At 39.6% G+C, this 23787-nt stretch overlaps 1 protein-coding gene across 1 annotated transcript; it reads left to right on the top strand.

Moving 5' to 3' along the window:
* Positions 1-7852: 7852 nt before the first annotated feature.
* On the top strand, positions 7853-12888 carry LOC140952295 (uncharacterized). Its single transcript, XM_073401723.1, has 3 exons — positions 7853-7945; positions 9145-9413; positions 10979-12888. Exons 2-3 carry the CDS (start codon positions 9293-9295, stop codon positions 11767-11769), a joined length of 912 nt encoding a protein of 303 aa, XP_073257824.1. The 5' UTR covers positions 7853-7945; positions 9145-9292; the 3' UTR covers positions 11770-12888.
* Positions 12889-23787: the final 10899 nt, after the last annotated feature.

Genomic DNA, 23787 nt, shown 5'->3' with positions numbered 1-23787 from the left:
TTGTTATTACAAGGTAAAAGAAGTTGAACTTGCTTTAAGGTGTGTACTTTTTATTCCAATATAACGGTGACGTGGGTGTGTCGACATTGTTTTCAAAATAAAAAATTGTGAAAAGAAATCTGCTGATAAAAAGAAAAACTAACGATTTCGACCCCTAATCATCACCGATGTTTACCTTTCTGTAAGCTTGAAGTAAATTTAAATAAAAACTTCGTACACTAAGAAGGGTGGCTTCGGGAAAGAATAAGGCCCGAAGATGATACTCGGTGGTAGAAAAGAATAGTGACTGTCTGTTGAACGATGTGGTTCCTTTGACAACAACGAGTCAAACGTTCGAGCTGCTTACAAAGCTATCTTCTCGATTTTCCTAAAAAACATATTTCGAGGAGAATTGACCTTATGTAGCAATGTTTTAGGCTAAACTGTGAAAGATCAATTTGCTAAACCTCTTTTTTAATAATGGGAAAGGCTTTCCGTTGCGTGCGGTACGTAGAGGCACCTTTTTGACCCTCTTTTACCATTCATTCAATTATTCTTAAGTCAGTTTACCATTTATTGTATCATTCTTTAGAACTTTACTTTTCAGCTTATTTGTTGCTATAACGGAAGAGATGTCTTGTGCATGCGTGACCTTGGCATCAGCTGAAAACCATTGTAAAAGGGTCCACACTCTTTCCAACATCAATAGCACAGCATAAAGGGAAATCAAAGCGTCTCCGTTAAGTTGAGGACAAGCAATATTGTACGCCGCTATGACTAAAGCGGGATCCAACCTAGAGAGTACTAGCGACGAATTATAGCTTGTCGCACTTTGAAATTATTAAAAAATGACGCTTTAAAAATGGTCTTCTCTGAAAAGAATTTGTTTTTTCGACATGACCCACTATTTTGAAGTCAATGATTAAGAAAATTAACATTACCACCAATTTTAAGCGTTTTGTAATCTTTAACGGAAAGACTGTTGATTGCACGGATGAGAATAAACATTAAAAATTCTTAATACACAAAGACGGTTTCCTTCGGAGAAGGATACGAACGCTCAAAGATGATAACTAGTGGTAAAAAAGAACAGTCAATTGAATGCTGTTTTTTTTATATTCTACTCAAACTGTTTCAACGAGTGAAACGTCTGAGCTCCTCCATTTTCTGAAAAATTGGGTTACGAGAAGCATTTCTCTTTTGTATACGTTTGGTGAATTCTTAGCGAAATCTTTGAAAATAACCCATTTACATTTGTTACTAAGAACCGAAAAGACTTTTCAATGGACGTGGTTAGTAGAACCTCGTTTATGATCGTCCTTCACCATTCATTGAATTATTCTGTGTAAATCAATCCATATTCTAGTTTATTTGTTTTTTCAAGGTAAAAGAAATTGAATTTGCTTTGAAGCATGTACTTTTTATCCGGATATAACGTTGAGGTAGGAGTGTGGACATTCTTTCCAGGATTGGAAAGTGTGAAAAGAAATCTACTGATAAAAAGAAAACCTAACGATTTCGACACCTAATCAACACCGATGTTTAGCTTTCTGTAAGCTCGAAGTAAATTTAAATAAAAACTTCATACACCAAGAAGGGTGGCTTCGGGAAAGAATTAGGCCCTAAGATGATACTCCGAGGTAGAAAAGAATAGTGACTGTCTGTTGAACGTTGTGCTTCCTTTGACAACAACCAGTCAAACGTTAGAGCTGCTTACAAAGCTGTCTTCTCGATTTTCCTAAAAAACATATTTCGACGAGAATTGACCTTAATCACATTCAAATGTAGCAATGTTTCAGGCGAAACTGTGAAAGATCAATTTGCTAAACCCTTCTTTATTAATGGGAAAGGCTTTCCGTTGCGTGCGGTACGTAGAGGCACCTTTTTGACCCTCTTTTACCATTCATTCAATTATTCTTAAGTTTTTACCATTTATTGTATCATTCTTTAGAACTTTACTTTTCAGCTTATTTGTTGCTATAACGGAAGAGATGTCTTGTGCATGCGTGACCTTGGCATCAGCTGAAAACCGTGGTAAAAGGGTCCACACTCTTTCCAACATCACTGACACGGCATAAAGGGAAATCAAAGTGTCTCTGTTAAGTTGAGGACAAGCGATATTGTACGCCGCTATGACTAAAGCGGGATCCAACCTAGGGAGTACTAGCAACGAATTATAGCTTGTCAAACTTTGAAAGTATTAAAAAATGACGCCTTTAAAAATGGTGTTTTCTAGAAAAGAATTTCTTACTTGAACATGACCGAGTATTTTAAAGTCAATGATTAAGTTAAAAATATTTAAGAAAGTAACCTATTTACCACGAGTTTTTAGCTTTCAGTAATCTTTAACAGAAAGATTATTGCGGATTGCATGGATGAGAATAAACATTAAAAATTCTTAATAGACAAAGACGGTTTCCTTCTGAGAAGAATACGAACGGTTAAAGATCATGACTAGTGGTAAAGTAGAACAGTCAGTTCTATTCTACTCAAATTGTTTCAACAAGTCAAACGTCTGAGCTCCTCCATTTTCTGAAAAATCGTGTTACGAGAAGCATTTCTCTTTTGTATACGTTTGGTGAATTCTTAACGAAATCTTTGAAAATAACCCATTTACATTTGTTACTATTAACGGAAAAGGCTTTTTAATGGACGTGGTTAGTAGAACCTCGTTTAAGATCGTCCTTCACCATTCATTGAATTATTCTGTGTAAATCAATCCATATTTTAGTTTATTTTTTATTACAAGGTAAAAGAAGTTTGAACTTCCTTTGATGCGAGTACTTTTTATCCGCATATATTGGTGGTAGAAAAGAATAGTCTCTTGACCGCTGTGCTACTCTGACAACAACGAGTCAAACGTTAGAGCTCCTCAGTTACAAATCTTTCTTTTCGATTTTCCTAAAAACCATGTTTCCACTACCAGATATGAATTTATATACATCTACTGTAAATATAGCAACATCTTTAGTTAAACCTCGTAAAATCATTTTCTTTAAACTACCCCTAATAATGGGAGAGGCTTTTCATTTCGCGTGGTTAGTAGAATCTCGTTATTAACCCTCTTTTACCATTTATTCTTTATATTTTTCTTTAAAAGTTCATGGTTCGGATAATTTGTTGCTTTGGGGTATTTTATTTTTTTCCCCATATAACGACGAAGTATCAAAAAAATAAGACCGGTGCCGAAGATGATAACTAGTTGTAAAAAAGAACAGTCACTTGAATGTTGTTCGAGGTCCTTACTAGACAACAACAAGTCAAACGTCTCACCTCCATTTTCTTAAATTCGTGTTTCGACTAGTTCTTCTTTGTTTATAAACCTTTGGTGAATTCTTGACGAAAACTAAGCGAAAATAATCCTTTTAAGTTTGTTCGTAATAACGGAAAAGGCGTTTTTACAGGTGTGGTTAGTGGAATATCGTTTTTGACTTTCAATCACCTTTTATTGAATCACTCTGTAAAACAATGATATTTCAGCTTATTTGTTATTGCAAGGTAAAATAATCTTAAACTTGTTTTGGTGCGTGTACTTTTTATCCGCATATAACGTTGACGTCGGTATGTCGACATTCTTTCCAGGATAAAAAACTGTAAAAAGAAATCTACTGATAAAAAGAAAAACTAACGATTTCGACACCTAATCACCACCGATGTTTACCTTTCTGTAGGCTTGAAGTAGATTTAAATTAAAACTTCATACACCAAGAAGGGTGGCTTCGGGAACGAATAAGGCCCGAAGATGATACTCAGTGGTAGAAAAGAATAGTGACTGTCTGTTGAACGTTGTGGTTCTTTTGACAACGAGTCAAACCATAGGCGTACGGGAAATTTTTTGCTAGGGGGGGCGGTAAGCCATTTGCCCAAAAAATTTTCGCAAGTGTCCCAAATTTTTACAAAAGAGTCGAAAAGAAACGAGGACCATATTGCAACAACATAGGCCGTACTGGCTTATGAAGGTGGTTCGATACAGTTTTTCAGGGTCAATGCCAAGTTTGAGCATAAACTACGTCGCCATAAACAAACATTAGGACAAATTGCCACTACAGTAGATGAAAATTTGTCATGATCAGGCCTAGGGTTGCAATGACATCGGAGTTGTCATAGCATCGAAATCACGCCATTAACTATTTTACTTCAGCAAAATTAAAAATTCTCGGCACTGGGAACCTTACAAAATCGTTCACAGGAGCTTTTTTCGCCAATACGGTCTTCTCAATGTTTGCAAAGTTTAAGCAAAATATGTAAGAGCTTTATCGAGATAGTTTGCGATGAAGTTTTTACCCTTAAAAATACGGTAACAAAAGGAAAACCGTGAGGTTTGGCCGTTATCTGTAGAAAACGAAGCGCTTTTGACATACAATTTCACCTCATAGTAGTTTTCACGTGTGTGAAAGATCGTGGACATAGCTCTGCCCGATTGCTAGAAGGAAGGATTTGATTAGTGCGCTCTTCTTAGCGGTTTTGTAAACATTTCGGTCTACTTTAACAAATTAGCGATAGATTTTTTAAAAGAATTAAGATTCTTCTCGTAATTCAAACTGAGAATTAGTCAGCCACTCCTCCGTCTTCAGACCCACCCTGTTCTTCGAGTGGAGATGATTCTAGAAAGTTATGCGACTGGATAGCGCATTCCAGCTAGCCCAGTGTAGTACGGTGCCCAACAATAACAAAAAAAATAAATATGTAAATTACTCATCACATGTTAGACGATTACTGTCTCGTGTGAATGTAACTGGATTATCACGCCGACTTCAGGTTAATATTCAGGTCTTCAAAATAATTAAATAAACATGGAGACGTCGGTAAAAACAGGCTTTGCCCAAATTTTCTCTTGCTGCCCAAAAAATCTGAGTTGCCCAAAATTTGGGGGGGCTGCAGCCCCCCTCGGCCCCCCGGCCCGTAAGCCTATGAGTCAAACGTTCGAGCTGCTAACAAAGTTATCTGCTCGATTTTCCTAAAAAACATATTTCCAAGAGAATTAACCTTATTTACGTTCAAATGTAGTAATTTTTTTTTATTTGGCACTTAAACCTCTCTTAGATAACATCAACAATCAAAGATTTACATAACATGTCCACGGCATGTTGAGAACCTTTAACAGTGCCTTGTAGGGAACTCCACGAGTTCAAGAATTATGCCGTATAATTTTTGAACTCGTGGTGTTCCCTACAAGGCACTGTAGGGCCTCGCCTTACTGAAACGAGCTACCATCTAGAATGATCGAAAACTAACTCCAATGAATTAAGAACAGCTATGAACTTCTTAGCCTCTTACAAGTAAGTCTCCTCAGTGTACCAATCCTGTTTAAAGGACAAGAATCTTTGATGGAGTCAGAAGATCACATAAAAAGCATGTATGGTGAAATATGTTTCGAAAGTGTCCGTTCTTCACCACTGGGCATATTTTACGTGTACCCATTCATTTTTTCGGCCCTTTTAACAAATGTTTTAAGATGATTGTGTGAAGAGAATTTACCCTAGGTACCCTTGTGACATTGTTGTGACCAAACCTTATTACACTTGTTACATTATTACATTTGCTGACCAAGCTTTATTAAACTTGTCTCTTCTTTACATTTGTGCCCTATACTGCTACTGCAATGAACTCATCAGTTACCTTGAAGGCTAGCTTTTACTTACCATAAGCCATTGCATACTTTCACGGACAACCCGGAAAAAGCGTTTGGTTAAGCAATCATTGCATGTTCGTGTTAGTAATGAAAAACTGATCAACGGTGACCTGTGACTTATTGCCAGCTGGCGTGGACGGAAAAAGGTACTTAGACAGCTCATAACGGACCAGCTCGACTGCGATGCCTCAACTTCTTCATGAAGTTATTCAACATGGAAAAGTCTTTCAAGTAAACAGTAGAACCAGGTAATCAATGAAACCTGGAAGAGTAATTCTAAAGAATACTTGTTGTGGTGAAATATGTAATAAAAACGATCACTATTGTTATGGCAGCAGAGCACTTTAGGCAGAGGTGTAAACTTGAAAATTGTCCGCTATAAGGTGTCTAAGACCCTTTGAATAATTCAAGAGATCTCGCTGGGACTTGGCTTCCCAAAACCAAGTTTGTTTAGTTGCCATTAAGTAGCACCAGCAATTAAGGAATTAAACAGCAACCCACAACTTTCATGTCCACAAAATGGAACTTAAAACCTTTTAAGGAATAGTAGCTTACAACAATGACATTATCGCAGGAAAAGGTTCTTATTCGGGGCCACTGGCCAACTCATGGTTACCGCTTACTGAACTGAGCAGCCATTTTAATAGGTTGAGGGAAATCGCTAATAAAGGGCCGTGGCTGTGACCATTCGAATGTGTATGGTGAAATGTGTTGGTTGAAAACTGTCCAGTTGCCAGTGACGGTGTCCACATATAAGTTTCTTGGTTTCCATACAGGTTTACAGTAAGGAGTCTTACCATGTAAGCGGCTTACTTTTTCATCAACATATACAGCTATTTATTCAGGGGCACCCAACGAGAATGTAGTTCAAAACCACGTAAACGTGACATTTTTGAACGTATTTTAGTATTTAAACGGTAGATAAAGGCATATTTTTATCCCCTAAAAATTTTTCATCTGTTCGGATTTCCTAGCTGAGAGTCTAGTGATCCGAAAATTATAGGGATCAAACCTTACCTTTTCGAAAATTTCAGCCAGAAACAAGGCTTCCGAAAATTCTAGGTGACCTTTTTAGGGTAAAAATCCGTTCAAAATGGGCAATTATACCATTTTTTAGATGTTCGAAAATCCTAGGAGAGGCAGGCAAGCAACAAATCTTACAAAAAATGATCCGAAAATTCTAGATCTCAAATCGTCTTGCGAACAGACATTTTTCCGAAAATTGTCGTTGGGAGCCCCTGTTTATTGTTTAAAAAAACGTGGAATAAATCGTGAACTCATGGGTATAACTCTCAGGTACTAGCCGAACAGAAAAGTGGCAAAGCTTACGTTTCTAATGACAGACAGAAACAGAAAATCATCGTTTAATCATTTTCGCTTTGCCGCGCAACGCCAATAAGAATTTATTGTCCTCTTCGGTTAGGCCATCACTAATACAGTCCTAGTTTAACTTTCCACAAATCGCCGGGTTTTTAATCCTGAACCGAATGGTTTGCTCATAACATAGTTATTTATATTTATTACGTGTTTTAGATACAGGATGTTGCAGAAAAACTTCGGCAAAAAAGGAACGATATTGTACATCTCCTTTCATTTCTTTATTTATGGTGAAATAAGCAAATTAACCTTGAACAGTTCCATGGTGAAAGTAAATCGATTTTACGCCAAAAATAACCATTTACTTAAAACATTATTTTCAAGCTTCGCTTAAATGCATAATTGCGTTCAAACGTCGGCGATAAACGACTAAGACATTTAAGTATTTTCAAGACTGTTTATAGTGTAAAGAAATATGGGAATCTTGACATGGTTATATCGTACGCATTTGTGACACCCTATAGCCAAAACTCACCGTGGTAGCATACCCTATTTTTGACCCGTTTCTTTTCTGTCGGGACAAACAAACTACCAAGTTCACCACCCCTCGCTGGATTCTCTCTTGTATCAAACTTTATTTGGGAGCCCGAGCTACAGACGTACACATTGCAGGCTCACTTCCTCATAATCAAATGCATTTTGTCGCCCCAAAATGAACCATGGATATTATCTGATTAATTATCCATGAATGAACCAATCGAATGTCATGACGGCCGATAGGCTTTTATGGGGAGCCCTTTTTCCGGGATGGTGAATCGTCCTCGTGTTGATTCGTGCCAGGAGTGTTGTTAACTTGAGGAAAACCTCGTTACTTTCAGTGGATAAAGGACTTAAAAACACCGCCACACCATTTACAATGGAAGACGAAGACTTTATTCCACCTGAATACCCCGTGCAAGACTCTGCCGCGGACGAGGAGAGCCAAAGCGGAAGCTATGCAACTGCTGCAGAAACTGCTGAAACTGGTATGAAATCAAAGTCATTTCTGCATTAGAATCCTCGGGTTCTCCTCGTGATTAAATTGGGGATGAGAGAGGCTAATTTTAATAATATTAAAAAAATTCAACGATATTTGTTTGAAGAGTGAGATACGGGAAACTAGTCAAAACTGCATGATTGGCCACAACGAAAGGGGATTCTGGATTCCATGGGCTGTATTTCACATTTCAAAGCCCAGGATTCAGGATTTCACAGTAAAAGTTTAATGGATATCAGATTGATTCCACAAGCAAAACTTTCCTAGATTCCAGAATCCGGATTCCCTTACATGGGGCGAAACTAGCCATGAGATATACACTGATCAGTTCAACACTTCAACGTGCATTCATCCCCTTGACAACCCTTGCACATTTGTGACAAAATGGAACTTTTTGTAGGACAGGCCTGTTTAAATTACCCCTTATTAATTAGGCCAATATAGTGGTCAAATGCACTTCAGTAAAGGCAACTTCTTTGAAAAACCTGGTATTATGGCAACCACCTTGACTCACAAAATTCACAACAGCTGAACTACAAAAATTACAGCCACTCTCCTTTTCATACATTTCACTTCCAAAATCTTGCATATCTTTTGAAGTCTTTGTTGAACAAGCCATTCACATTCAAAAGTTATGTCTCTCTCCATCTCACTATGAGACAGCCTACATAGCTGGTGGGATTAGCAGGCACTCTCAAGTGGAGCAGTGGAGCTATGTGGAGATTGGAAGCACGTCAATTCCCTCATGGCTTCACCGCTTGCTTCAAATGGCAGCTCTCCAAGAAAGTACCCACGCACAAAATCCCATCAACTATGCAGGCTAACCATGGGAAAGATTTCATCTATCTAATCACGTTCTCATCCAGACACTGGATACAAAGAAGTTATATATTTGTCTTGTCACTTTCAGTTCAAATACCCTACCCTTGGGAATGCCTTTTGTGTCAAATTCCCCTCTTCGTGGGCATGAGTGATGGTCAAATGCCCAGGGTTTGCCCTGTGGAGGGGATGTTTTGGCTTTGAATTGATCAGCGCATAATTTCTGGCAATGAGATTAGTCTCTCTTAAACACTGAAGGGGGTTGGGGCCATTTTTTTAATAATGCAATAAATTATTGTTATTTTTTAACATAATTTCCACCAATGGAGGCTAGGGTAATTATTATTCCTTTTTTTAAAGAGGAATGTGTCAAACAATCAGTGGAGCAGATTGAGAGACATCCATTTTCTGAACCTTGGGAGGATAGTGACTTGGTGCTCACAGTGGAGGATGATACATTTTATGTCCATCGACAGATCCTGAGTTTACACTCTCCAGTGTTCAAAGCAATGCTCAGCTCAAAGTTTAAGGAAGGAACAGCCACAGAAATTCCATTACCAGGAAAGAAGGCAAATGAGGTTCTGGATTTTCTGAAGGTGCTCTACTTGAAAGAAACAGAGGGTATTACTTGTAAGTAAGAAGTAATGTATGCATATATGCCAACTATAGGTATGTGCCGCTGTGAAGGGTATGGTTTTCATGCAGTTTACTCTAGGATAGGGTATATAGATCAGAGCGTTTGGGTCTAGAATAGGGTATCATTTTTCAAGAAACTGATCAGTTGGTTGAAGATTTTATCTAGACTGGGGAAACAGCTACTCTAGGATAGGGGGATTTGGGGAGTTTACTCTAGTATAGGGTAGCACAATTCAGCTGTACTAGCTCTGGTATAGGTTAAGGGTTCCAGGGTCCCAGCGGCACATCCCCACCCAGAAATTCCTAAAGTGCCCCCCCGGGTACCGGATATGGCTTGAATATCCTGGTCTCCCATATTATTCTCCCAATCTCCGAGATAAAAATAAAATCAACTTATGAGCTCTTCTTGCTTCAGTTTGAAACTTAGCCCATGTTCCCAAACTTCAAAATAATTTTTTTACAAGCCAATGTAGTATGGTTCCTGCTGTACTTTGGCATGTATTTCATGACTGACAAGGATTATTTCATCAATCTTACCTTGGAAGCAACTTTTGGTGGTCGCTCTTTTATACCTCATATGTAAGACTTCATTATAATGTGTAGCCTGCGATCATGCCCTGCCTATGTGGGAGTTGGGAGGGGGGGGGGGGGGGCTACAATTAAAACAGATAGTCTTTACACTTTACATCTTGAAAGGTAATTGCATGGCATCTCTGTGTATCACAAAGGCAACTTTCACGAAAGCATTGTGCAAGTATGAATGTTTTACTCTCTGTTTGGTTGAGTTGATATTTGCTGTGTTTTCACCCCCAATTGTCATGTGGGCTGATGACTCTGTGCTAATGCTTATAAAATACTTGTGCTCATTACCAGAGGCTAATGGGGATGTGACACTGGATAGGGTCGCATTTTTACGCTGAATTGACTATAATGGGGTCACATTTTCAATAGAGTTACTAGAATGGGGGTTTTCAGATTTTGGGGGTAAGAAAGTTCTTCATATTTATGGTTAGCAAACGTATCAGAATGTTTGTACTGTAGTTGAAAAGTAAAGTGTCTTTCATTCAATTTAAAAAATCGGTAAATTCATTTTAGAATGACCTATTTAAAGGATTGATGAGGTAGATACATAAGGAGAAAGTGACTTATTTGGGATCGTGAAAATTACGTTTGCCCAAAAGTGACCAAGATGGGGTCTATAATTGGCCACAGAATAGACTATAATGGGGTAGGGGCTCTGAGAGGCCAGTGGCACATACCCAGCAAAAATTAACCCAAGTACCCCCACCCCCCCCCCCCTTCCCCCTGGGATTACCACTCAACCATTTGGCAATAACCAATATCATAGTTCCACACCATCAGTTGATTAGTTGAACTATACAATGAGAATACCAAAGCTCGGTGATAACAAAAGGACATTTGAAACCACCGCACAAGGAAATCGATTTGGGAAAAAGGGTGAATTAAGAACACTGTGCGTAACTCTGAAAAATTCATAGCTGCACCCGCCCGTTTTTATCTCTATCAATCTAACTGTGTTTTTGGTGACTGTTATTCAGTGGACAAAATGGGTCACCTTCTGAAGCTAGCTGATGAGTACGATGTACAGGGTGTGCTTGATCTCTGCACAAAGTGCCTCAAAGATGTACCAAAGTCTGAGGAGAATGTGGTGAAGATTCTTTACTTGGCAACGGACACTGTGATAGCAAGTGAGGATTCTAGGCTTGATGGTGTTCGTGATGATTGTGAAATCCTCATTAAAGACATGGATTTGGTCAATATCTCTGCAAAGAGTGATTTTAAGAAATTGAACCGAGACAGCATGGAAAGAGTTTTTGTTAAAAGAACTGAACGTTTAGAAAATTTTGTAAGGGAGATTCACCCTCAGTTGGTTGGGTTAGTGGAATATTGTTTATATTTAAAATTAGCGTCGTCTCCATCTGTCATATCTCGCTGCCCTCAACATTTCCCCGGCAATAAGTCATACATAGGTCTGCTCCAGCGTATCAGAAGTTGCTTAGTTTGTAGAGGAATGATTACACAGTTAGTTACCTCATCTATTTCAAATGATAAGCAGTTCGCCCAAACTCCTGGCGGACTCTTTGGCACAGGAGCGGCTTTCGGGAGTTTAAATGCCAATCAGACAGGAGCTGTTAAAGAACACCTTTATGGGGGAAATTGCCACTTTGACGAGAAATTGGTTTCACTTCTACAAGATATAAACAAGGTAGTAAGCCTCCCTGATTTCTTTTTTGGGTCCCCAATTTCCTCTTTTGGTGGTTTCTCAGCAGTGCCCGTGGGCTATTCTCCGACTGCACAATTGGGACGAAACAAGAAAAAAGGACCATAAATCTTATAGCCTCCCCTGCGGAGAGGCTATAAATCTTAGGGCCAGTTTTAAAAAAATATGTCAGTAGACAATCAATCTGATAACGACACGTTCAGTGGGCCTCAATACAGATCTGTTTATAACTTAGTGGGGGTTTTTATTACACAAAATTAATGTTTTCTTGTCTTCTTTGCTGTATACCTTGGAACTGCTAACAGTGTTAGTACCGGTATATGATAAACGATGTTTAGATATTACGATTGATATCTTTCTGCTGAAATCCGGGGGAACAGAACTATCGCCGTCTATAGAAATAGCTGTCCTTTTGAGATTTTTACCCAAGAGCTGGGAATCTTAATGACGTCGCTGGACAATAGGTGATGCCATGATCATAAAGGACTAATAAGGTCTTAAGTAGTGTAATTGTAGTTATTAATTACTCCTTGCTGTTTTTCACTAGCAACGGAGTCGGCGTGGGAGTCGAAACCAGAAGCGTAGGACTTAACAATTTTAATTAGTGAAAACAGCCTCCTGATTCCGCTTACGACTCCGTCGCTTATACGATCAAGTGAAAACTAGGTTGTCGGAGTCGCAAGCAGAAGTGGAAGAACTAAACGAATCACAAAACCGACTGGGACTCCTTTGTGACTGATTTATTCTTCCGCTTCTCCTTCCGACTCCGACAATCTGGTTATCACTTGATCGTATTAAAAGCGGAATCGGAAGAAGATGGAAGCGTTCTGATTCTTCTGACTCCGATTCCGTCGCGCTTATGACTCTGCTTACGACTCAGATTTTTGATTTTCACTAAGTCATAAGCACTCTTACGACTCCGCTTACGATTCCGACTCCGACTTCGTCGTTAGTGAAAACCAGTCTTTAGTGATTTTGTTACAAATAGTCACGGTGAGTCCTGGGAATCATCTTGTGAAAAATCATGAGTCCCTGTCCGTAACCAATAAGTCCCACTTCAAAAAATCAAGGAGTCCTAAATTGCAAATGCTTGGCCTTTATGTAACCAGACAGTTAATCCGAAGACAGACGCCGAAACGCTTTATTACAGTTTACTGAAATTAAAATGTAGTCCTATATAGTTAAAGCACAAGAAAGTCTAAAATAAATATGCATCTTTAAACAACAGCCAATGAAATCACACGAACTGAATATTCTACCAAAAAATCTTCAAATCGATCTATCGTTCTTTGCGTCTTACTGGACGCATTTCATGAATTGTTTTGCGTCTTTGGGGATTTTTATACGTCAGGGGCGGAGGACGCAGAGATAACAAGATCACTGCATCCTTAAACGGATTCTGTTGTACTTGGTAACAACCTTGCTTGACCGAAAGGAGACTAGTTTCATACAACGTTTGCATATGGGAGCCTGGTAGATGAAGATTTGTTTAATTGGGCCGTTATTACCCCCAAGTGCAATGCTCCGGGCGAGCGCGACGTTCATATGACAGAGACGGGAATGCTGGTAGTCTCTCGTAGTGGTGTAAATAGCAGATTTTGGTCCACGTGATTTAAGGACAGCAGGCTAATATTTTTAGGACCTAAAAAGTTATCGCTTAGGGTACCAAAAAATATTTTTATTTTTGTATGTATAATCGAAATTCCTGGTTTCCCCGCTAAATGACGTCTTAGGAATGAGCCGGGGCCAATCTTGGTCAGGAGGGAATGAAACAGATGACGGCGTAAAGCATCATTATTAAGGCTTTCTGCGCGTATCTATTAAAGCTGTTTATGAAGGCCATTTTCCCTTTAAACTCTCCCGTACTGCTTTTCAAAGCTGAACCTTACTTGGCGTGAGATCAATAAGTGATTCTGTTCCCTTTCCAAACATGTCCACTTGTAGACTATCGATACTTGTATTCTGCTATCCATAGGGCTTTTTTTCTTAGGGGAATTTCATAGGCTGACCATGAGAAGGTCGATCAGTACAAAACTTACTCTCTGCTACGACCGGTTTGGCTCTCTCTTGACTCACCTTTCTCCTCTGCCTCGGAACACTCCGGAGAAGTTAACTATTTTCAATGTAACCATGTAAACGCAGCCCCAAAAAATCGCTGTTTTAGGTAACTGCAGAGCTCTGTCGCGCGCCAGGGGAGTATCATGGGTAAGTAAATCTTCCCATCCCAGAAAATTTGGTAATCACGTCACCGTACACCGACCGACCGCCATACGTCTGCACCACAGGCATACCAATGTAATATAACTGAATCAACAGGTATGGCAACCCAAATGCAACTCGAGGTTATTTTGGCGGGAAATCGCATTGCCACCCGCGTCTTGTAAAGCAGAGACAACTAAAGAGGCCCTGCCAGGGTAAATTCCGACAAGCGACATGACCCAAAAAGTAGCGACAGAGCCTAAAATGAAATGGCGACAAGCGGCAACCTCCCGCTGCCAAATTGCGACAGTGACGGCAAAGCCGAGAATATGCGACAAAGAACGGTGGTTTGGCTAATTTATCACCAGTCTGAATGCCTAGAAGAAATAATTTTCGTCAATTTTCCTTGCCCTTCGGAGGTTGTCTCTCGTCAGGGAGTTTCAGTAGACCCTCCTGAGCGCGTCGCGTTGGCCCGTCGCGTAGTCTTCATTTACGCAACCCCGCTCAACTCCTGGGAGACCTTGGGACTAGGTTGTCCGTCAAATAGCTTAATTTACGCTCGCTTTACATCTCTTGTAATCACTACTTTCATATAGGCCATGACGCACCTTGTTTTCCCCCTCAGAATTTTGCATAACCAATGTTTCCAAATTCTCCAGGGTATTACAGTCGTCCCAAGAGAAATCGAAAACAATGGTTATGCAAAGCGGGAGGTAAACAAGGTGAATTATGGTCTATGTGAAAATGGTGAATACTTTGCCTTTTTCTGAACTTCTCATATCCTTGTCGACCTCTGTCGGACGATGACGACGGTGGAGAGACCAGGGACCAGGTAATTTAAACACCGCACAGCGCAGACCACCGTTAACCGGCCTTCACGTACGATTTATCAGGTCAGTTAGTCTTAAAATGTTGAACGTGGATCACTTAGGGTGTGCTGACAGTGTTCCTTTAAGCGAATCCAAAAGCGGATTTCTGATCCGAGATTTGCCGGATTTCGCGGTCGAAAGGAACGTGAAATCCGAAATTGGATTTGTGACCTTGGTAACCTTTCGAAAACGCGTGCAATATGCATGACAGCCTGAGCCTCTCAAGAAATGACATGTTTTCTACTGTTTGACAAATTATGCGATTATACCGTGCAGAATTTTGTGGTCGGCAGTTCGAATAACGACGATGGAACATAAACAGATCAAGAAAGTAGCGTGTTAAAGTTGAAAATTATCTAAAGGTTGTCGGCTCAGTTTGATCCAGTTTCGTAGCTCGGTTTTCTATGTAACACGATCGAGTGCCTGTCGCGTCCAAGAGCGAGTTTGCAGAAAGATAGCAGTTATTTGTCCCTTTTACTTATTTGTGTTTTTAAGCAATCTTTAGCGACAAATGGTCAGCACATGGACATTTTACTGTACCACCATGAACAATCTTCTAGTGTTTTCAGATGTTTTACGGCAAATGGCAGCAATTAGGAAACTCTACGGGAATACTTCAACTGGAAGTACAGCTGGATCATCTGACTAATTTCGAATCCACTGTGAATGGAACAGCGTAGATGAATAATCCGTTAATCTGGATTCGGATTCTTCGGATTTCAAATCCAATGTGAATCCTTTTTCAAAAGGATTCACCAGATCAAAAATCCGAATTTGGATTTGCCGAAAGGAACGTGAAATCCGTTTTAAGATCCAAATCCGTTTCTGGATTCACCGAAAGGAACACACCCTTAATTGAGAATGGCGATGTATAGGTGTTCTATACGCGAAAGGTTAACTGAGAAATTGCTCAACTGTAATGGTTTCTTTAAAACCCATCGCTATCCCCCTTTTCTAAAATTCCGACAAAGACAAAGAATTTTCGTTCAATTTGCGACAGCGACGTGAAGCATTAATAAACACCGACACGAGACGTTTTAAAATTCAGACGAGCGACATGGGAGCCCCCCCTGGCAGGGCCTCACTAAAGACTCGATAAGGGAAACGGTTTAACAGCACCGGGTAATTCTCGATGTAGGAACGCATTTTAAGCCAACTGAAACATTTCACTGCATGTATACACATTTCACATCTTGCCACCCATTAGGGGTCAAGAAAGGCTTTATAAAGGGCGACACCCTCCCGTTACTCAGAACAAATTCCTGAAAAGAAAACTTTCAAAACCGACTAGAAGAATTCCAAAAGCACCTTAGAGAGAGGAGAATATCCACAGAATTTAATATCTCTAACTCTCTCTGAAATACACTATGAAAACAGGAAAGAAACACTTCAACAAAAACCTTCAAGAGGAAAAACTATTTTGCCCTTTGTCACGTAATATCAACCATCAGTTCCTAGCCTTAAAAAATTCTTATGAAACACTGGCAACTGATAGAGAACCAACCTCTCCTAAGACAGATCTATAAAGAACCTCCTATTATATCGTACAAACGAGGAAGGTCTGTGAAAGATATACTCGTAATGTATCGGTCAAATCGAAGCTTCAACATGCCCCCACCGGGCATACCCCGGGCATTTGACACCTTTGCTGTCCCGGGGAGGAGGGAATTTGATTATCAGAGTCTTCCAGGGGATGGGGAATTTGATCCCCATGCTTTAGGGGTGGGGAATTTGAACTGCACCCTCGATTTCATGAAAAAATTCTTGGCGCGGCGAGCTATCATGGGGGACGTGGTGTTATAGGATTTTTGTGGAAAAGATTGTGCCCTTGTGGCCAATTGGTTACGATGAAAGGGCTTAAACAAGCTTTGTGCCGTATTTGTAGTATTTAAATTTTAAAATTTTTAATACTGGATTCAGGCTTTGAGTGTAAGAATGTATTTTATTGTGTTTACAATGAAATGCAATACCTATACCGGCGATTCAATACAACAACATAAAATAAAATAAAATAAAATAAAATAAAAAGCTCAGGTCAACTACCTTGACCTACTACAAGTATGTTAATTAATAAGGCGAGCGATGATGCATGTCAGTGAAATGGTCATGATGTAGTAATCTCAATAGGTGGGATCTTTTTTATAGAACGCTTTGTATGTTGCATGACGAAGAAAAGCTGAGCACTCAGTGACCTTGTAGCAGCGATTTCCGCCGCTTTGCACGAGACTTTTGTTCGTAGTAAATACGCTAACAGTGTTTCTCAGTTTTTGTTGTATTTATAAAGATTTTGTTCGACAACTGAAGGCGTTTCCGCTGTCCTTCTGTCGTTTTTGCGCCTGTGAAATGTCCCCGGGGTGGGGGCATTTGATTACCTGAATGGACCCTAGTGTGGGGCATTTGAACGGCATTTTGGCCCGGGTAGGAGGGAATTTGAACAATAATTTTCCAAAAAGTCAAATGCCCGGGGGGGTTGCCCGGGGGGGGCATGTTGAAGCTTCGATTTGACCGATACATAAAAGCGAAACTGTGAGAATTAAAGGCTATAAACAAGTGGATGGAAAGCGTGTGTCAGACTTGTCAACCCCTTATGATATTTCAAAAAGAAAGCGAAAATGTTTGTGTTGTGTTCACCTACTCCGTAACGTGGGCTCGTAAAATTAGAAAGTTTCATGTCGTAGCGGTGCAACGACGGCAACGAAATGTACAAAATGGCGTGATGCACGTTCAGAAGTTGTTGTTTGTTAAAATAAACTTATTATTTTTGCCATTCTTCTTGCCGTCGCCGTCGTCGTTGGTTTTGTTGTCATCCAGAAATAGTGCTACCATGGTAACGTGACGGTCACACTTCTCCTCTCTATAAGAATGCATGCGATGGCTATACAAGTCTCTCCTTCTGTTTCATTGCGGAAAGAATATCAAATATCAACCCCCGCTAAGCTTACAAATGTAGCTTCTAGTGTTCTAGTGATCTTTCTGTAGCTGGGCAGTTCTGTAAATTGCAATGCAAGTTCTTTTGGGCTGTCTGCTTATCAAAGAAACTTCCAACTTAGCTAGGGAGGACTTAGTTCTTCACAGCCCAAAGTTCTTCAAAGAACTGCAAACCTATCGACCAGCAGCCCAACGAGTTGCAGAATCCAAAACAAACAAATAAAGTTAATGAATTGAAATATATGAAATGAATCATATTTTGAACTGCGGATAAAGGTGATCAGAGGGAACATAATCATCGTGCAGTGGAATGAACAACCTACAATCGGTTGATAAAGAACCTGAAAAAATTCAGGCTTGTCGGTTCTTTTTCAACCGCTTAGGTTGAACATTCTACAGCGATGATCATGTTCTCTTTCATAAATATATAGATTTAGCATGGGCTAAAAGAGAAGCTCTCGTTAATAGTATACCGGTTTACAGATCGCGAAAGTGACGAGAACGGCAAACAACAACAACAATAAATAATGGGTCTAATTATAGCAAAAAGATAACTTTCCACGTGTAGCACACTTTTTTTTGAACATTTCTTTGCCGTAATTTTGCACGACTACAACGTGAAACTTCCAAGCTACACATTTTGTGGAGGAAATGTCGCATGTATTTCTGTTCCCTTTCCTTTTCAGTGCCTCTCATTTTCACATTGGTGGCCGCTCATCCTCGGAGACCCAGGTGTAGATAGTGGGAGCAAGGGAAAGTCTAAATGGAAGGAACTTCCCCTCGCCCCCTCTATCTGCCCCTGGGTCTCCGAGGATGGTGGCCGCTACAATGTCTCATTTTCTCACCGCCGCTATATAAAGTTTTCATGTTTTTCGTCTCCTTTGGTTTTTAAATCTCTCGCTCTAGCTCTAGTTAGTCTTTCTGTGTCAGTGTAGACATTGAAATTTAGTCGAAATATAGACTCCGCTTTGTTGTTGCTTTTTACTCTCTAAAAGTCCAGGTGGCAATGAGATTTACCGCCAAACACGCGGCGGCTTGAAATGCAAAATTTCACCTCGGTTTACATGACGGGGTAGACGTTAATGATTGTCAGAACCAAAATTTATGGGATGCATATAGATAGCCACATTTTTTTCTTTTCTTTTTACTTTTTTCATAACCAACTTTTCTTCCCCATGGTGCTTCGCTGCAAGTTAATGTTGAGCACAGTAGAAAACACGCACAACTGAAGACCTTGTTTATCAGTTTTCAGGAACGCACCTCTGAAGCAAGGCTAGTGTTTTGTTGTTGTTGTTGTTGTTTTTTCCGTGTTTTGTTTATTTTTTTTCCGGGGGGGGGAAGTAGGTCAGTCATTGTCAAGATTCTACATTTCCCCCGCGCGCCCTCAACCTCGTCCCGAGGGTCTTCTCGTTTTCCAAGAAAGAAGAAAAGAGAAAAAGGAGAGGAAATTCCTCAGCTTTAACCTGCATGACAGGCGCAAAAAAGGGATATGTTATAACAGATGATATGTTATAATAGATGTTATAACCTGGGGAAAAAATAGTATAGTAGTATACTATGTTGAAAATTAACCCCGTTAGTGTCTAGCACGGTCTAGCTAGGTCTAGTCTATGACGTCACCGATTGTTATAACCTGGGGAAAAAATGGGTTCCTCCATATTAATGAAGTGGATAGGTTTACTAATGAGCGTCGCCCTACTACAATAGGAACAATAGGCTTGCCTAAACTTGCTCGTTAATAGTTAACACGGATTGGCTCATGTAGAAGCTATTCTATTATTGTCACAAACTCCAGTAAATAATATTTTTGAGCGGATAGCTTCCAAACATACTAGTCAACGGTCCGAAAACAGTACTCGACTTAAAGCTATAAATATTTTTATTCTACAAAACCATTGATTCTGTTTTGTCAATATAATTCAACCTTCAAACGTTTCTAGACTGTGGTATCGAGCGTTAACCATTAAGAGGTTGGCCTTTTTCCTTTTAGACCTGTATCACACGAAACAAAACGAACGCAAGCGAACTGTATTTTATTATTCATCGCAAACTAATTTAATATACACTGAGCCAACATGAACGCTTGTCGCATAAATTATCCACGGGAATCAACTCAATTATATATAAACAATGGTGGGATTAATACACGCGTGCTACAACCAGACTACACCTTTGTTTCGGTTAAAAAATACATTTATTGACAACAAAACCATCAAAGTGTTACAAAAATAGATGAATAGACAGAGTTCCGGCTTAGTCTTCGGGAACAGTTTGTTTGACAAACAATCGATTGAGTAAGAATTTCCGCTTATCGATGGCAAGTTCTGTCGATTCCAGCCAGTCATATTCTTCTGTGTCTTTGAGATCTTGGCGGGTTTCCATCACTTTTCGGAATGGTAGGCGCCAGTTAATAGCGGAGCTCCGCGCGCGAAGCGCGCCTGCGGAGCACCATGGGTAAATAAATCTACCCATCCCAGAAAATTTGGTAATCACGTGACCGACCGACCGAGCGACCGAGCGACCGTCCGTCCGCACCACAGGCATACCAATGTTTACTCTCACACTTTCTAGCTACTTTGGGAGCCCAGGAGAAAGCTGATTGCACATCAATGATGTCATCAATTGACAGCTGTCAAAACAGGGTATCCGCTGACCAGTATCACCTGGCCGTATCGCGGGCTCAGGTGTCGACCCATCGAGGTCGAGTATTTTTTGCAGTTATCCGCTGACAATTTACTCGTTTTCAAATGATCGCAGGCTCACGTTTACTTTTTAAAATTCATATCAAATATGTTGTGTTTATGTCAGTATCGCACTGCACTATTACGATTTTGATTTCAAACTGACCTCAGACGCAAAAATTCAGCCAGTTTTTTTAAAATACAGGCGGGGAAGACCTTTCCTTACCATGGTCACGTGTTGGTCACGCTCCACGTCCAATTTTTATGCTCTGATTGGTTAAAATTTGACAGGTGAGTTCATGCGTAAAATTTATGCAGCATCTTGAAAGTTGTTTACTTTGACAGCTGAAGCTGACAGAGTTTTGAGTCAACTTGTGATGTTTTTAACTGTCTTTTTCCACTGGATGTACAAAATGAAATACAGCTGCTATCGAGAGTGTTCTCTTATTCATGGCTGGTTTGTTTATTGGGTTTTTGGTTGAGAAGTGTGTCGCTTGTCAAAGCCGATAATCCGATTTCGGATGGCATCGTTTTTGTTTTCACCTTGCTGGATGCGTACGAGAATTATAAAGGCTCAAGCGATCCTTGGCTTACTTGATAGCTTTCAGGAGCTGCATCTCGAAATATGGTAAGCTTAAGTAATTATTGTATTCAGATATAATTTCATGAAGTCCAGCGGGGCAGTTTATGAAGCTAGTTTATGCACATTTGTATTAAGATTTGACAACTCATAGTCTCTTGGATTTGACTGAGACACCGATCTGACCTAGTATGAGGTTTGATATAAGCTTAAGCTTACAGGGCCCGGTTGTTCAAAGCTGGGTTAAGATAACCCGGGGTGAGTGCGAAATTTGAATTCAGATTTGAACGCTTAAAAAGTATATTCAGTTTAATTCTTTCTGTCGGCAAGTTGATGATTGGATGCTCTTAAAAATAACGGAGAAACTTATCCGAGAAAATGCTTTTGAATAAAAGAAAAAGAAACCCGGGTTAAATTTAACCCTAGGTTAAGCGCTAATCGGCCTTCGAACAACTGGGCCCAGAACTTTAAAAAGCCTTTAGTCGATATTAATTCACCGTAAATAGAAAGAAAAAACTTTCCGAAGTATATTTAGTTATAATTTTGGCTGTAGAAAGAAAGCTTTGAGCGATTTTTTTGTCGTGATAATAATAATAATAATAATAATGGCTAAAATTACACGGAAAATGCTAACTATATTGTAGCCCAGGCCCTGGTTTAGCGCTATCCACTTTCACATGACGTCATGGCGGCCATATTTGTGTCCCAAAACAATGAAACGGCGGCCATGTTTAGCTATGTTTGTGTCCCAAACCAGTCCTGTGGGAGTTAAACTCTTTACTTATGTAAACGCTTTCTTTTATTCCAATAAATTTGCATAGATACTGGCCACGTGAGTGAAAACACAGATATTGAAACCAATTTATCATTTATCATCCATTAAAAAAAAGAAAAAGATTATGGACAACGAGCCCACAGTGGCTGATAGTGGAAAAGGCCCGTGTAACTGTAACTGTAGTTGACAGTTTACAGGCTTCATTCTCTAATATAGACCCGGGGAATTCAAAGAAATAAAAAATGAATAAAATCTTTATATTTTGGAATTGTCTCAATAATCTGGTTGCTTTCTGTAATTGTATCCCCCTCAGTGATTTATCAGGGGCACCCAACGTCAATTTTCGGAAAATATCTGTTCGGAAGACGATTTGAGATCTAGAATTTTCGGAACATTTTTTGTAAAATTTCTTGCTTGCCTACCTCTCCTAGGATTTTCGAACATCTAAAAATTGGTGTAATTGCCCATTTTTAAAGGATTTTTACCCTAAAAAGCTCACCTAGAATTTTCGTGAGCCTTTTTTCTGGCTGAAATTTTCGAAAAGGTAAGTTTTGATCCATATGATTTTCGGATCTCGAGACTTTCAGCTAGGAAATCCGAACAGATGAAAAATTTTTAGGGAATAAAACTAAGCCTATATCTACCGTTTAAATGCTAAAATACGTTTAACAATGCTATGTTTAAGTGGTTTTGAACTATATTCTCGTTGGGTGCCCCTGATTTATGCATGGTTCAATTCAGATATGTAACCATGACCCCCCCCCCCCGGGCATACCCCCGGGATTTGAAATTTTGTTCTTTCTCAGAGCCGATTCCGCACCCCCGGGCATGCAGTAAGAGTCAATTCCCCACCCCGAGCTCATGATCGACCTCATGCACGTTTGTTTGCCGGTACATCTTTTTGATCTGTACAAAAGCAAAAAGGAACTTTTTCACAACTTTAATAAACATTTTCCAGAGTTTACTTAGAGAAGGAAAGTGGCTGTCATAATGTAGTTAAAATATGAAAGACAAATTTGAAAAAGAACACGAAGAAGGAATACTCTCTAAAAAGTGCCTCCTTGATAGAACACTTCATATAAGAACACTGGACCGGATCTCTGTTTATCCATATATTTCAAAAGCCTTGTATTCGTTTTCATATAAGTTTTCTTATCATTAAAACTCATTGTCTGCAGCCAATTATTTCAATGTATTTTGCCATGTAACTTTAAAAAATCATATCTCTGGTGTTATTTACAGTTCAATATCAAGCTATACCTCATTGGAAAGGGAAAAGAATACCCTTTCGAAAAAAAAATATTTCGGTCATAGGAAACCCATAATATTCCGCCACAAAAAAATTAAAAAAGCATATTTTGCATAAAAATTTTTTAAAATTTTAAAGAATGTCATTTAGCTAGGAAACTTCTTTATTTTGGGTGATATGGTACCCTGCTAGCAGAGTCGCTTCGATCTTTCCTAGATAAGTCGGGAAAGAGGAAGGCGCCTTCCTCTTTCCCGACTTATCTAGGAAAGATCGAAGCGACTCTGCTAGCAGGGTAGTGATATGGTAGCAAGAAATATTTTTCATCAATATGTAAGTAAAAAAACCCGGAAATCGTTCTAAAATATGGAGCGACTAGAAATTTTCTACAAATTTTTTTCTGCACGCTGTCATGATTATGCTAATTTGATTATCATAATTAGCATAATCCTTTGGCGTCACCTCGTGACCCCATGTTTACTTCACTGAGACGCTTTGTTTCCTCGATTCCCAAAAAAATATCGAGTTAGGGACAACCAGACATGAATTTGCTGATAGAATTCATCAAAATAAGCAAGAATTTGACAGCGAAAAGCGAAGCGAAGGCAAAACGGGAAGGAAATCGTCGCCGTTTCAAGAACATGTGGCACAGAGTGGGCGATCGGCGATTTGCATGCACAGATTCTAATTGTTTCCTAACCTCGATTTTCGCGTTTATTTTGCTTGTTATCCTCCAAAATCCTTCAGAATAGTTTGTTTGACTTGTATTTGGTTGACATTCGTCGATACAAGCTTTCATTATTCGCAAAACCGGCTCACAAAGATTCCCCGCGACTCGCCATAAAATT

This window comes from Porites lutea, chromosome 1 (assembly GCF_958299795.1).
Source record: "Porites lutea chromosome 1, jaPorLute2.1, whole genome shotgun sequence".
NCBI lineage: Eukaryota > Metazoa > Cnidaria > Anthozoa > Scleractinia > Poritidae > Porites > Porites lutea.
The sequence above is the reverse complement of the archived record's forward strand: the minus strand, read 5'-3'. Positions and strand labels throughout refer to the sequence as shown.

What these genes read in the sequence shown, in the direction of transcription:
- LOC140952295 (XM_073401723.1), top strand. Translation starts at nt 9,293, where the DNA reads ATGCTCAGCTCAAAGTTTAAGGAAGGAACAGCCACAGAAATTCCATTA. An exon ending in AGAAACAGAGGGTATTACTT is followed by an intron (nt 9,414 to 10,978) that starts GTAAGTAAGAAG and finishes ACTGTTATTCAG; the next exon opens with TGGACAAAATGGGTCACCTT.